The sequence below is a fragment of the Cariama cristata genome, unplaced genomic scaffold, assembly GCF_000690535.1.
Source record: "Cariama cristata isolate BGI_N322 unplaced genomic scaffold, ASM69053v1 scaffold14868, whole genome shotgun sequence".
NCBI classification, from domain to species: Eukaryota; Metazoa; Chordata; class Aves; order Cariamiformes; family Cariamidae; genus Cariama; species Cariama cristata.
Window position 1 is genome coordinate 87031 of NW_009633031.1, and position 16429 is coordinate 103459.

Genomic DNA, 16429 nt, shown 5'->3' on the forward strand with positions numbered 1-16429 from the left:
CTCTCTGTGTAGAGCCAAAGTAGTTTGTTTTAACTGGTGAAACTCTTTTGGATTCCTTGTACCCTATCCCAGCTGAAGAAAAATAAACCATAATTAAACTTCTGCACTTAATTTGATCTTAAATAATTCATGCATGGTGTTTCTAATTCAGAAAGAATAACACTGCCAATTTTTTCTTAAAGAAGATACAAATCCAACATCTTCATAACAGACAAAATTGAAAATGGTGTTAAAGGCCTGTAATGTCAATAAAAACCAGTCTTTTCAAACTAGAGTCCAAAACTCAGGCTACAAAAAAAATAAGAGCTTCACGTATTTCTCAATAGTCTTGGATCAAGAGCTTCTAGGCCTGTGGATTTAGAAGGTATAATTTTCTCAAATACTAACCTGAAAATACTCATGGATGCATAAGCAGCTACTTCAACATAAGCTTCATCTATAAAAACGGTCTTGAAACAGGAATATGGATAGCGGCAGGTAAGAATCTCCTCATAAAATTCAAACACCTCATGAAGGTATGATGTGGTGTGTTTGAGCAATGGGAGAAGTTGTGGTAAGCAAAAGTGAGTCACCTACAAACAAAGGAAAATTTAGTACAAGACTGATGAATATATTTAAATCCATAAATATCAAGTATATTACATAAAAGAAAAAACCCACAACACAACAAAAATGGAGCTGCCGTAAATTTAACAGAAAAAAACATTTTCATGCTGTGATAATGACTGTCATGGCACAAAAGTACACCAGGTTGTCCATGTTAATTGTGAAAGCAACAACAGGAAAATAATTTTTAGCAGGCAATGCACAACAATGTCTACCTAGTGATGTCTATCATTTAAAAACACATGACATTTTTCTTTGGTTTTGCAATCCAATGTCTTCTGAAGATACTTCTTTTTATGCAGTAAAGAACTAGCTATTTTCAAATCAGTCAAGCAGTGCTACTGTTTAGAAGACCTGTTACAGATAAAACTACAAGTAACTTTTGATATTACTGTTTTTTCCACAAACTTATGATGCAGCCAATGACACTGACTTCAGCAGTGACACAGGAACCAAGCTGAGAATGATATAAAACTTCAGGTCAGCTCTACAGAAGTCAAACTCTACAGAAATTTATCAGTTTGGGTTTTTCAAATATCAACAACTGATTTTTTTTTTTTAACAGCTATTATCTTTCACAAGTGAGTATGTTCCACCAGCAAAAGTCAACAGAATACCATTGCTGAGGGCTAAAATCTGATGTTTGCCTTTGGATCAAGTAAAACATAGCTATTCCCAGTATTTTCCTATCACACTTTCAAAAGAAGAATATACAGTCTTTATGCTAAACTGGTAACTTAACCTGCCTGCTGAGTCCATCCTTACCCAATCTGAAACTACAGATATAAACTGGTGGACTTCAGTATTTCTGTTAAGAATGAAAACTCAATGTTAAATTTAGTTCAGAAGACTGCTCAATTATGTAGCAATAATTTTCATCTACTACCAGCAACAGGATGGGTATAAAGCTACTTTGACAGAAATGCTTTTACCAACTCCAACTAAGTTAGCACCATAAATTCAGGCAGTAATGGAATTATTGCTTATTCAAAGGCTTTATTTTGAAGACAAATTTTAATACAGGCATTACTACTGTACAAGTTTTATCATATAACTGTACTAATGGTGGTCCTATCTAGACACACCCGTATTTTACCAATATATACTAGTTGCAACATAAAAATAGTCACTAATTCTTTACAAAAAAAAAAAAAAGGAGGCCTCTATGAAGATTATTACCTCATGCATGTATGGATCAACAAGGATTTCAAAAGGTCCTATTGCCAAGGAGATGTTAGAAGCTGCAGTTGGAATAGTCAGCATGTAATGAAAAGTCTTCTTTCTCATATCATGGGTATACACAGTTTCAACCAAATCTCCATTTGAAACGGCCACCATTGCAGCATCTACAGTATACTCAAGTTTCCAGGTACACAACTCGGAATATGAATCAACACAAGGAAACCAAAATCTAGGAAAGTCAGGATTGGGGGAAAAATGGTTAACAACTATACTTAACAATTATATTCTCTTTTTCACAATGATTTTTCTCTCAAATTCCAAATTATATTCTTAAATACTTTGAATGTTGACACACTGACTTGTACTGTACATTAATTTTATTAAGCACTACAAGTTTCTTTGCTACTACCTCCTGCTGAGCTATAAAGACCAGAAATACTAATTATTAATCATTACATGCTACTTCACATTGGTAAGCTCCTTTCAAGCACAAATCCAGTTTTAGAATTTTTCAAACTTCTAAGAATTCAAAGAAATTATTTGTATTTCCTATACTTTGAGATTGAATAGGAAATACAGCCTAACATTCACAGATAATTTTCTTACCTTGTAGAATTTTGATAACCACATGAAAAGACATGAGCCCCTCTTTCAGCCATGCTGCCTTCCATGTTGGGTACCACAAAGTGAAGGCCTCCTTTTGGCTGGTCCAGAGAAAAGTTTATATGCACCTTCAGGACTTTTAACTCTGCAGCACCAAAACCAAAATTGGAGTAAATATATATAAATTACATGAAAGTTATTTTAGAATAATCATTCAGATTTGGAATCTCAGTCTTTCAAGATTATGTGTTTACTCCATTCTCATGGACCTCCAGGTCCACTTACAAAGCACAGCTCAAAACCTTACAAAACTGAGACCTAGCTTAACCTACAGGATACAAATTTACAAAAATCTTTATGAATTAATAAAAACTGCAATTGGAGTTACATTTCACCTTCTAACACCCCAATAGTAAAGAATCTTTATACACTGATAGTACCTTAACCATGATCTCCTTTGTATCTTGCTGAAATAATTTTCTACAAAAACTGCATGTAACAGGCACATTCTTAAAAAACATGTTACTGTCATTCGCAGTTTCTTAAAACCTCTTATTATAGTTAAAGTTTTTCCTGTAACTTAAGTGTTTTTGCTTTGGTTTGGTTTCACAGAAATCTCACCTATGAATAGACTGGCAAGAAAAGAAATTCAAGCATATGGTAAAATTTATCCCACAAGTCTTTCCATATTTTGGCATTTAAACTTTGAAAAGAAAAATTATACTTGTTTGAGTATTTTCCCTTCTAGGCTTGCAAGTAAGACAACAGGAACTTAAACAAAAAATAAAATAAGCAAAAGTGTCTTTCCTATTAAGGTGTATCTGACAACACTGCGTGAGTCAGCTTCATGATACAGTTGTTATTTTTCTCTCACAGGTCTCACAAATCCATGGGAAAAACTGATAAAACCATGTAAGAAAATAATAAACTAATAAAATCCATGTAAGAAAACAATCGACACTGGAGAGTGATTTATTAAAACAGTTACTTCCTCCAGGACCTAGTATACCAGTTTATAAAGTAGTCTACTTTTCACTACCAAAACAACTTAAAAGCCACTATTCTTCAAAGTGAGATAGGAAAAAATTAATATAGCTTTTAAAAAAAAAAAATTTATATAGACATATCCTCACAAGTTATCTTCTTTGTTGGATCACATATATTGTAAGCAGCTTCAAAGTTACAATTTAGCACCCAATGTGCTCCATTACACCCACTTCCTCATGTATACTTCTAGGCTCATGATCACCCAAGAGTTTGTTTCCAAAGAGTATTAAGAAACCTTGCAACCACTTCTCCATATTACCAAGAAGCGTGAAGGTATTTTTCAGACTTCAACTGGAAAGATATGGGCAAGGAAAAAGGAAATGGTAACCATCATTTCATAAAATAATGTAATGCTACTTCTGTTTATTTAAATCCACTATCTTCCTATGCAAACTCGTAGTTAACAACTCTACAGCATCTTAAATTAAGCTTTCAGTATGGTCTTTTTACCATCAACATGTTTCCACAGCTCTGAGGGAACCTTAATGCAGAGTTCTCCATTTCCAGCATCTGGGTCCACAGCACTGACTGCAGCAGCATAGGCATTGGAAAAATAGTTGAGATTCCTCCTGTCAGAAATACCCAGTTAATTCTTAAAAGTACATGCTGAAGTACAAAAAACAACTTTGGAAGTTATACAATTTCTATACTCAATGTCATGCTGCATGTTCAACCAAGTATTTAGTTCTGTTTTTAAAGGACTGGAGGGGAAAAGGAGGAGTAAAGTTTAGATTTCAAAAAGTAGAACTTAAAACTAGGCTCTTACAGAAGTGATCTATGATCAAAAAGACTTCAGCAGTAATAATCCCCAACAAATTAAATGAGAAATGCTCACTGTTCTCTTCTTCCCAGTAAGAGTAATATTTAAGTCTATTTGAACAGAAAGTTAAAATTCCTTTTTTTTTTTTAAATTCTGGACGAAGTCTGTATGTTTCTTCTAAAGACCTGTCTTGAAGATCCGCCTCCTCATATATTGCAGTTTTGCTTTTAGGTTGCTTTTGTAAATGTAGTAAGATTTTAGCTTGGCAATGGTATTTTCCCCCATCTCTTAGCCTGATGATTAGGAATAGTTTTATTTTATGCACTTGTAAATATCACATAAAATATTAGATGCTAGAGTTTTGGCCTTAATATAGAAACACAGAAATATATATTATACCTTTCAGTCCATAGAAACATCTATTTTTTAAAATGTCACCATCATTCATTTATTTAGGATGCAGACATAAATTTTTGTAACCAGGTTCGAGTTGTTTAAGCTACTACATATTGGCTGCTAATTGACTGCACATTTCATTCCAAAGTCATATCACTACTTCAGTTATGACTTAGATTAACTGTTTCCTACCGAAATGAGCAGGAATATGCATATGTCTGCTACTAAAGTGGTTACGAACAGGATGCTATCTTATTTAATGTGATTATGTTCAGATACTGGAAGATGACCAGTTGAGTTCCAAAATAACCCTGCTTTTGCATCTTTATGTGATAGCTTTTATACTTTTTCAAAATGAATTTTTAAACTGTGTAAAACATGGGAGCAAAACTGTTCTTAATTCTAATCCTCTAGTACACAGAGTTCTTCAAAAGTTTGCACAACTCTGTATCTGAAGTGAAAGTGCTTGAATTACTGATCACCTTTCTACAGAATTTAGGTACCACTGATGAATCCAACCACTGTGGGGGCAGAGCTACCATCAAGCATAAAGCTACCATAGAATCAGAGAATCTAGGTCATCTGGTCGAACCCCCCTGCAACAAGCAGGGACATCTTCAACTCAGTCAGGTTGCTCAGAGCCCCATACAACCTGACCTTGAAAGTTGCCAGGGATGGGGCATCTATGACCTCTCTGGGCAACCTGTTCCAGTGTTTCACCAACCTCATCATTAAAAATGTCTTCCGTATATCTAGTCTGAATCTACCTTCTTTTAGTTTAAAACCATTACCTCTTGTCCTATTGCTACAGGCCCTACTGAAAGCTCTGTCCCCATCTTTCTTGTAAGCCCCCTTTAAGTACTGAAAGGCTGCAATAAGGTGTCCCCAGAGCCTTCTCTTCTCCCAACTCTCTCAGCCTGTCTTCATAGGAGAGGTGTTCCATCCCTCTGATCTTTTTCGTGGCCCTCCTCTGGATCTGCTCCACCAGGTCCATGTCTTTTCCGCGCTGAGGACCCCAGAGCTGAAGGTAGTATTGCAGGGGGGGTCTCACCAGAGCACAGCAAAGGGGTAGAATCCCCTCCCTTGACCTGCTGGTCACGCTGCTTTTGATGTAGCCCAGGATACAGTTGGCTTTCTGGGCTGCGAGTGCACATTGTCGGCTCACGTCCAGTTTCTCATCCACCAGCACCCGCAAGTCCTCCACAGGGCTGCTCTCCAGCCCTTTGTCCCCCAGCCTGTATTGATATCAGGGGCTGCCCCAACCCCAGCGCAAGATTACTGCACCACAATCAAGTAAATTAACTTTTGGCTGCGGGCTCCAGTCTTCCATGGAATCTGAAGTCCACACAAAGCAGACATGATCTCATTTCAGGATTTTACTTTCATCTAACCATTCTCTATTCACCACCCACAGAGAAAAAAGCATTCAACCCAAATTACAGTACCTTACTTGGAAGAATGAAGGGTAATTAACCGTGCCAGCATCATTCTGTAAGTCTACGTATGTCAAACACCATGCTGATATTCCTAGACTTCCACATCCAAAAAACTTTGCTAAAACACTGAAATATATTGAGAACATACTTGCATGCAGTTCTTCATCTTTGGCAATAATAGCGCACAAATTCCCTGGCACCACTACCAAGACTGAGAATGTTAGGAGCAGTAAACTCATCTACTTTGCTTGGAAGCTTCTGAAAATAAGATGTGAATAGTAAGTGGGAGCATATGAACATAGAAACACCCAAAGCCCAACTTTTAATCCATAATCATTTTTCCCTTCTTCATAGCTGAAGTGTACCTAAAGATAGGATATAACATCAAAAAATTTTAAAAGCACAAGGCTGAATTTGTACATTGGAATATATGATAACTTCGGTTATGGTTCCAGACCAATTCAAACCAACTTAAACTCCAGCTGATGTACTACTGTTTCCTAGTCTCAGCCACACATTCCTACTCCCTCACTCATTAAGGAAACTACTGTTCATCCGACCCTGTGGTGATTCAGCTGAAAGTGCCAAATGGGGGGGGGAGGAATCAATCTTTTTTTCTGCAGATAACTTTTAGTTGGTATAGAGTTGGTATAGCTCCCTGATCTGACATACTGAGGGGTCAAAGAAGTGCTGCTACAGAGGCATGGGAGACTATCAAGGGCTTCATAACCATCCCAATCAATGTTGCTTTAAGCTATCTTCAAATGGCATCCTAGGAAGGCAAACAAATACCATTGGAAAAACTCTCTTTAAAAAAAGACTGCATGACTAAGAACTATCTTAGTAATTAAAGAAACTAGCAACAGAAAACAACAGTAACATTCTGTTAGATTGTAAAGTCTCAAAGTTTTTAGTTTTAATCTAAACTGGTCTGAAAATTCACTATTATTGATAGGGGATCCCTTTCCAACACACCAGGGAACATTTGTTCCAAGTCTGAGGACTGTGATGAGCCTGTGGTTACATTTTAAACATCAATGGGTTCAAGGACAGGAAAAGGTTATGATTTTATCGCAAGAAAGGTAGACTGCACAGGGCTTAACATTTTATCGAAAACAGTCTATTCTGATATTTCTATTTTTGTGAAGTGTTCCAATTCAAATGGGTGATTCATTGTAATAGGAATCTATTAAAGGCTTAGTACCACAGACTAATTTTTTCATAGATTGAACTATTTTCAATAAACTGGATATGGCCATTTTAACATAAACAGAGCACATGCCAAAAGTTACAGCCCAAGGAACAAAGATGAATTTTCCTAATGCTAAGGGCAGATTGACAATGAAAAACTAATATGCATTCATGTTTTTTCCTGGCAGAGATACATTTTATTATCAGAATTCACCCAAGACGCTGCTAATTACAGCCCAAGTGCACACTTGTTGACTGACTGGAAACAAGTGATCCTGCAGACACTTATTTTTTTAAAGCTCCTCATTGCTTCCAAATACCTCCATGTCAACCTTCCAATGTATCTCTCACTACCAGCTGCAGCAGTGCTACCTAACTGTTACACAGCCTATAAATCACTTTCTTCCTACAGTTTTTAACATCAACTTGGCAAAATAAGTTCTTTGATCCACTTATAATTCATTACTCTTCATTACCTGTAATTCATTTACTATTCTACTTTGCTTCCCAGATACAATTAGCACTTGGTTTTGGAATCCAGCCTCAAAATACATGATACAGCATATATGATATATAGCACATTTTAAATATATATAAAATATGTACACATATAGGTAATTTATTAATAAGGTAATGATTTGAATCTTTGGCACACTGAAAAACCTAATTTTCATTCTTGCCCAAGGTTAGGGGGGCTTTGCCATCTCTTTCTTCAAAAGTTCTCTATACCTCTATTTCTAATAAGGTCTATCATGAATTTACAACTAGATAAGCATCATACCAGTGGAAATGAAGGCTATTTATTGCAGCAAAACAATACAAGCTCAGTCCACTAGTAATTTTTCTATTTTGTGCATAGGCTAAAGGCTTTATCACTGATTTCTCACAAGAAAGAATATTGCAAGACATGCCCTGAAGGCTACTGCAATGCTCGCTCTCACAGCTTACTGCTGCTTGTAACTAAAGCAACAGTGAAGTTGGAAGATATCAAAACATCTTCATATTTTTAACATTTAAGAACTACAGGCTTCAAGTTAAAAAAAAAAAGCTGAACCAGTGAATGAACAGGTACACACTGCCAAAGTTTAAAATTACACTGCATAGAGGACCTACGTGCAGGAAAGCATTATGTGCCCATTAGCTAGCTATACAAAAACATATCTTCCTTTACACAGAAGTAACAATAAAATGCAATAGCTTCTCAACCCTGCACCATAGTTATCACACAAACATGTAAGCACATAACCAGGCAACAGCAGGATCATCACAAACTTCACTTACCACAGATCAAATCACTGCATCAAAACTCCGAACTTTTTCTGTGGCTATTTAACAGTTTACTATTTTATCCATAGGATTAAGAAAACATAACATAAATGGGGCTGATATACAAGCAGTCATCTCAGTAGTCAGAACACATGCTCTGGGATTTCTGCATATTATAGCCCAGGAAAATAAATCCTGCTTCCCTTATACTGACAGAACTGAGAAAGCACCAATTTACAAGGAAAAGAGGGAAGACGAGGAGGACAGAGGCAGCTGTAAAATTCAACAACAGCAGCCCTAAGACAAGACCCAAACAGACATTCTCCCACACTATCTGCAGCCTTTGCAAGACTTCAAACTCTTCCTTAAAAGTGTGAGCAAAATGGGATTCTCTGCCACCTTGTGTACAGATGGTAAAACTATGTGAATTGTTTTATACCTTACAGCACTGTTCAGGTGTTTGCTCAGTCGGGGAGGAAGTGACTGTGTTATGTAAGTTCATCCATCTATTCCAATATGAAAAAGTTGTGATGTCATGAAGCCTTAGAAGGAAATTACAAAGTTGGTCTTCCATCTTGTTTCTAGACAAAACTTTAAAAGTTCTTTCAGTTGTTTCCTGAAATTATAGTTTGTGACTGATGGATCAACAGGCAATGGCATCAAAGTTGAAAATATATTTAATGAACTAATTAAAGGCTTCTAACATTTCCTATAAAATTCACCAATTTTTAATTACCTTTTTAGTGAGGGTTTTTTTGTCATTCAGCAGAAGCGACAATATACAAGACCAAAAAAATTTGTTTCACCTTCTGCAACACTGAAAATGTGAAATGACAGAGACCATGTGTCAATGATTTTTGCATCAAAAGATGATAAAACCCGAAAGTATTACTTGAACTGAAAACAAGTTGAATGTTCAGTCAGAACACAAAGAGCTGATCTGACAGAAGATCTCACCCAAGAAGAAGCAGAGAACATCATGATGAGATAGAAACAATTTCAGCTGGTGCTGCTTGTATTTCATAGATAAAGCTCTCTCTAATCTTGACTTTCTCAAGTCTCTTTTAACTATATATTCTTGCATGCCAAAATTTGCAGAACATAAACAATTAACCACTTCACCTGACCTTCACCTTATATCAACAAACGTAACCTCTGAAGTCATGGATGCTGTAGCAAGTCTTCCCACAGAAATAATTACAGTGGCTTTAAACACAGAATTTTCAAATTTTAACTGAATTCTGTTGCTAATTAAGGGCATCAGAAGTCTTAAAAATATTTTAACTTTGATAAAAAAAGGTAGGAAAGAGTTCATTAAAAACTTTTTCTACATACTTTATGTATTCTTTTAGAAACCAACATTTAAGAAAACCAAAAGCATTATCAAAACAAGAAAATGTTTGTATATAAAACCTTAAAAAACTTATTTTTTTATTTGCTATAAACCACATGAAAGAGTAAAGATATAAACCAAATTATTTTAAATATAACAGGTTGCCAAGAACCATCTTCATTTCACATTTCCTAGTTCAACAGACTACTGAAGAAAACTGTGCAAAAGGTAACTATCCCTGTAACATTAGAAACAAAACCTGATGACTAATCTGTGTCTTGTTCAAAATAATGGCCATACCTAGTTCAGCTGTGAGGGTACACAGACATCATCACTAAACTTGCCGTAACATCTGAGAACTTGGAAGAGATGACCAGATGATTAAAGACTGCTACAAACCACTACTGTTGCTAGAAGCAGTTCTTTGTAAAGAAGAGCAGAGGAAATGCACTGATGAATTTTTTTTTTTTTTAGGTACTAATTCTAGAGTTTTTAGATGTCTAGCATTTCTGTTTGTAATCCTGCCTTAAGAGTAGAGATGCTGTATTTAATCAAAACTCAGCTACCATCATGCTCAATACCCAATTGTGACCAGGTATTTCAATGGAAAAAATACACGTCTTATCTAATACTTTGTAACTCATGTAGCCTTTGACTTCTGAGATACAGAAAAGAGGCATACTAGATTTTTGTTAAGAATATTTGGTGACCTCTGTCTTTCATAACTATGAATAACACAGGAGTTATGAAATATAGAGACTTTCTACTAAGTTCAAATAGCAATGTGAAAACCTGCAGCAGTGAAAACCACAGGCTACTGAGCCCTCTGTGAGACAGTATTTCACTTTGCATGCACTGTCCTCAAATTTTGTTCACTGCTCTTAAAAAGGATAATACAAAAAAAAGGATTTTTCACTATACCACTAGGATGCTAAACAAAGAAACTCACTTCCTTCACAAAATGACAGAATTATCTCTCTTGATCCTTTTCTTAACATAATGGAGTGCTCACTCTGATCGTTTTAAATGCTGCTCCTTCCTCACATCTTCCAGAAGTTATTCAGGATTGGGTTATTACAGAATCACAGAATGGCTGAGGTTGAAGAGACCTCTGGAGGTCATCTGGTCCAACCCCTCAGTTCAAGCAGGGCCACCTAGAGCCAGTTGCCCAAGAACATGTCCAGATGGCTTTTGAATATCTCCAAGAATGGAGATTCCACAACCTCCCTGGGCAAGCTATACCAGGGCTCAGTCACCCTCACAGTAAAAAACTGTTTCCTGATGTTCAGAGGGAACCTCCCGTGTTTCAGTTTGTGCCCATTACCTGTGGTCCTGTCAGTGGCCACAAATTAAAATACATGAAATTCCATCTGGATACAAGAAAATGTTTTTCTATTGTGAAGGTCAAACAACACTGGAGCAGGTTGCCCAGAGAGACTGCAGAGTTTCCGTCCTCGGAGATACTCAAAATCTAACTGGATAGAGCCCTGTGCAACCTGCTCTAAGTTGACCCTGCTTGAGCAGGGCAGTTGGACTAGGTGATCTCAATCAGTCCTTTCCAACCTAAAGGACTCTGATTTCATATCAGCCGCTGTTAAACATGTATAGCACTTTCACCACAAGTTCTTTAACAATTCAGCAAACTGTAAATTGAACCAAGCCAGCTAAAAGGTGTGACAACATGAGCATAAGTTTCACTAAAATCAAAAGAGAATACTTACTGAAAACATTTCCCCGTGGTGCCTCTCTTACCGAAAAACAAACAGATAGGAGATTTTTACTGAAGTATCTTCCCATATTATTTCCCTCAAACATGTGGGAAGCTAAATGTTTTCAAACTTGCTCTTCAGTATCAGATGGTGAATAAATTTGAAACTTTTCCTTTCAAATTTCAAAGTGAGCAAAGATAATATTCTAGCACTTACACCCTCACCTACAATGTTAATAAATAATGAAAGTTTGATTCTGAGGAAAAACCAAAAGCTGTACTTTCTAGCTCTTCAGAACAATTAGAACACCCATGATGAGGATTCTTAATTTTTGAATCACTGACCAATAGCAACAATAGCAACAAAAATCAAGTCACAAACCACGTAGGAATTACAGAATTAATAGACTCAAGTGGTTCAGTACCAAGACTCAAACAAAATCTCAGAACTCCGATATATAATTCAGTGTCCTATATAAATTAACATTGTATTTGCAAACTGAATTGTTGAAATTCTTGCATAAGTGATGAATAAAGGAATATAGTGTCTGTCATAAACAAACAGTTCAAATCCAAGGATGTGTAACAGGATAAAATGTAGCACTTGAATCTCAGTAACTGAACAACAGAAGTTCTGTTTAGCACTCAGTTTTCAGACAACAGCCAGAGAAGTTAAGTCAGGTTTAACGTGAAAACCGAGACAGGCTAAGAAACATCTCAAAGGCTCTAGTTATTAAGGCAATGGGTAGACAACCTCTTATAGATCTAGCTACATCATTTGAGAATGCCACTATTCTCACAAATTTAACTATCAGGACTGTATGAACTCTCTGCAGTTTTGCTTCAGAATAAGTCTAGCTAGTTCCTATCTGCTTTCATCAGCTATAGGAGTTAGCCAAGGTGGTATCACCTCTGAAGCTGCTTACTGAGCCCTCTCCATCTTTTCAGCTATCAAATCTCTCAGAGCAATCACTGTCCAAGGGGACACAACAAATAGCTGAAGGACAGTAATATGTATCTTAATTTAGAAGTCCAATAATTAACCTAATACAGTCACACGATTTGCCTTAGTCCTACTATTTTTTTCAAAGTAATAAGCTAATTATATACAAGGCTATCTAGACATATTTAATAAAATCAGAAACAATTCTTACAAAAACTTATTAGGAAAATGGGAAATACTCTGAAGAAGTTTGATACCATATGAATATTCCTAGGTTTAAAAATAGGAAGGAACAAAACCAATCATCTAATCTGACATTACACACCATAAAAACCAGGAGAATTTTTGCAGGACAAATTATCAGAACATAATAGTTTTGGTCTACATAACATTATATTGATGCAACCAAACTGATTTAACCAACGGTGCTGGAGTAAAAAACAAATAAAAAAGAAACCACACCCCCCCCCCCCCCCAAAAAAAAAACAAACCAAAACTCCCTATGTGGAACTCTCATGTGAATGTGGTTGCACCACTGTAAAATGTTCTCTACAAGAATATAAACAAAACGATATTGCCACAATAATGAAACCAAATTTTCTTTAAATAAATGAGAGTAAAAGTTGGGCATAGATAAACCTAAAGTCTATCAAAGATAAAACATTTTAGCCAAAGACATTTTCTTACTAGGGAAAAAACACATGAGAAGGACAGTTTCATAAAGCACTGAGACTACTACTGACATCCACCACCTTCTTCCCCATAAAGTACTTTTAAAAAAGTTTCTGATACTTTTACAAAACAATACAAAGAAATGTTAGCAAAAGAAGTTCTAAAGAAGAATAGCATTAAGAGTCTAAAATATTGCCAAAATACTTTCCCAAAATTAAGTCACCACACCAAAAGTTACCATTAGGAAATCACCAGATAAAACTTGCCAGTACAATAAAATAGGTCATGCTTAGCAGCAACAGAACACACTACATCTGCAGAGTTTTAAACACATCACTTACTGCTTTGACTCATGGTGACAAACCTCCAGCGTTGGATCGTTATAGATGAAAGCTGCTTCTAAATCGTTGACTCTTACTCTGTAAATCCGGCACTGTTTACTGTTCAGTTTGATTCTATTCAGGTTTGCAACTGTGGGAAATATTGTCAGTTCCACATAACCCTATGAAAACACAAATCAAAATCTTCTATAAAACCTTTACTAACTCACAAAGTAGAGATATATTAAAAAAATTCTTATTAATGCATTTCAAAGGAAGATCGTAGGTAAAAAATGTTAATTTTGTCTTTAAAAAGGAAAGTGGTTTGCCCTTTTAGATGTCTAGAATACATTTTCTTTCATACCATTTAACAGGTGAATTTTCCCAGCTGTGAAATAAAACAAAACAAAAAACTTCAACATGACTGACAATCTTGTTTGTTTTATTGGAAATGATCTGCCTCTATTGACTAGATTTCAAGTTACTTGCATCACTATGCTTTTGATCACCATGTTTTAGGTTTTGGTATCTGAGCTTGAGAATATGATTTTTAAAACCTAAGCAGCATCCATTTAGGCAGATATCTAAATTCACAAAAAACCTCAATGACTTCAGGCCTGAAATCCTGAAAGCCTCTTCAAAGCCCCATTGAATTCACATATAAGCTAGAAAACTCTATAACTCTATCCCTAACATCAGCTAACGCTATGTTGAACACAAATTTTGAATTGCAAATTGCTTTGTAATATTATTTACAATTCAGTGACCTTCTTTTAGAAAGCCTGCCCTTAAAGTGTTCACAATTAGAAGGTATTTTATTTGACGCATCTCAAGGAATGAGACACATGAGAAGCATCAAATTAGAAAGCATAAAATATAAAGAAGCTGAACAACGTAATTAGCTTGTGTGTGCAGTCGTTTCCTCTAAAAGCATGAAGAAAACCCAGACGTTTAATTTCTACTTTCACATTTTATTAAAAAATACTTACTACAACAGACTTTCTCTGAAAATTTATGTTGTTGATACAAACTACCTGGTGAGTTGTGCTGGGAAAAAAAAAAAAATTAAAGTAAGTAAGGTTTTGCACCAATGTCAGCATTTAAAATAACACTGTAACTCATTTTTTAAAAAACTAAGAGCTCATACAGGATGTATCTACATAAAGATAAATACTGCATATAGTTATATAAGAAGAATTCATGATTGTCTAAATCTCTTATATGATCCAAAACAAATACGGAATAGAAGTTGCACATAAGGTCAGAAAAGTTCCAATAAAATCAAATATAGTATCATACCAGTATGAATATTACTAGTAATACAGGAAGAAGCTTTTGAACATCATGTAACAGTATGTAAAAACATAGTATTTTTAATGGCATAGAATCAAGTTCTAACACTCTAGTGATGTGCAGCATTAGAAACGGCATGCAGTCGTAATATTTGCAAAGACCTGTGGAAAATTTACCTGGGGAGCTGAATCTAATACATAATCTATGTAAGCAGGTACTATACATGAAAAAAAGATATACTATGTGCTTTTACAATTAGTATCTCATAAGAATTTATTATTTTAAATAACGGTTATATATTAATCAAGATAGATATTTTAAACAAGTCAAATGCATTTACTTAAATTTTGAATGATGTATTAGAACTCCTGGTAAATAAAACAAACTCTGATTTAAAAAACAGAAGATAAAATAATAATTCCAACTTTTTTTAAACTCTAGAAGTTATTTCTATATTTTTTCTATAGTAACTGGCACCTTCACCACACTTCACAGTAGTGCTATTCATAACTTAAGATGCAACCTTGTAATAATTCAACTTCTATGCCACATGACACATTATATGCCCATACTCATGTACCCTGTGCACTAAAAAGTGACTTTACTTCAGTTGAGCAACTTCAATAAAAATTCCTACAAGAGAATAACATCTAGTATCCAATGACAGATTCAGACATTACCTACACATTAAAATGTATGTGACAAGAGTGACTCTATTTAGAAATACATTTGTGTTACAGATTTATAAAGAAATCAAGGAGGTATAAACAGAAATACATAAAGATCCACTGAAATCCACAGCCAACTGCTTTACAGCTGTTATAACCAAAATAACACATCTAAAAATGACAATTTGTTTAACAAAGCTGCCTGCCACAAATGTAAGCATTTTTTTAATATATATAAAAAAAGCCCTTAAGCCAAAAGGGTTTGACACAGCAATAAGAATGAAACATGGTAGCACAGTCTGCAGTGCTGATATTGTGCAGAGAGACCTCCAAGGTTTGAAAAACACAATGTAAATATCTTTCTGAGATAAGACTCCATAGTTGACAGACTCACTGTCTATCAGTGAGTCCATTTACACAACAAAACATACACCTACAACACACATTTTCTGAATGCAAGCTACACCATAAGCAATAGTTCTAACATTCTCAGGTAAGTAACTACTGACCAGCCTGTGGCCTGTTTCAAATGTGCACTGGCCTTAAGTACAGAAACTTTAAAAAAAATGGATACTTATAATTTATATGGTCTTGGGCTCTCAAATCCTTTGTCTCCTTTCTTCCTATTCATCCTGAACAGCAGCACTAAACACACACTGCTGACCGTCACACTGGCATCAACATCATCCTCACTTGATGGGTCCTTTGATTTTTCCCTGTGCCAGGTCGTATTTGATCACTCATCTCCCCAGCAGATCTGTGACTCCCAACAGCCAGGCATCTTCAGCTCAAACGAGCACCACGGTTATAGCACAAACAACATTCAGTCTTTCTACATAACCTTTTATGAGTGCAGCACACAACCCCTCTCCCCACTGGGAGTACGATACCAGTTCAGAGGCGCTGCGTGCTTCCTTTCCGCAGAAGCTACTTATATCAACTGGCTCAACGGGCAGTGGAAGTGGGAGCTAGAATCAGGAAGGCTGCGGCTGGGCAGGCACGGCC

At 35.8% G+C, this 16429-nt stretch overlaps 1 protein-coding gene across 1 annotated transcript in view; it reads right to left on the reverse strand.

Moving 5' to 3' along the window:
* The window catches only part of TAF2 (TAF2 RNA polymerase II, TATA box binding protein (TBP)-associated factor, 150kDa), a 63736-nt gene extending 47443 nt beyond the window's left edge, over positions 1-16293 (reverse strand). Inside the window, exons 1-7 of the mRNA XM_009706598.1 lie at positions 16003-16293; positions 14453-14507; positions 13485-13645; positions 3889-4007; positions 2395-2536; positions 1786-2017; positions 388-572 (exon numbers count right to left, since the gene is read on the reverse strand). Coding sequence (XP_009704900.1) covers positions 388-572; positions 1786-2017; positions 2395-2536; positions 3889-4007; positions 13485-13645; positions 14453-14507; positions 16003-16055 — 947 coding nt within the window. The 5' untranslated portion in view covers positions 16056-16293. The remainder of the gene's footprint in view (positions 1-387; positions 573-1785; positions 2018-2394; positions 2537-3888; positions 4008-13484; positions 13646-14452; positions 14508-16002) is intronic.
* Between the last annotated feature and the right edge of the window lie 136 nt (positions 16294-16429).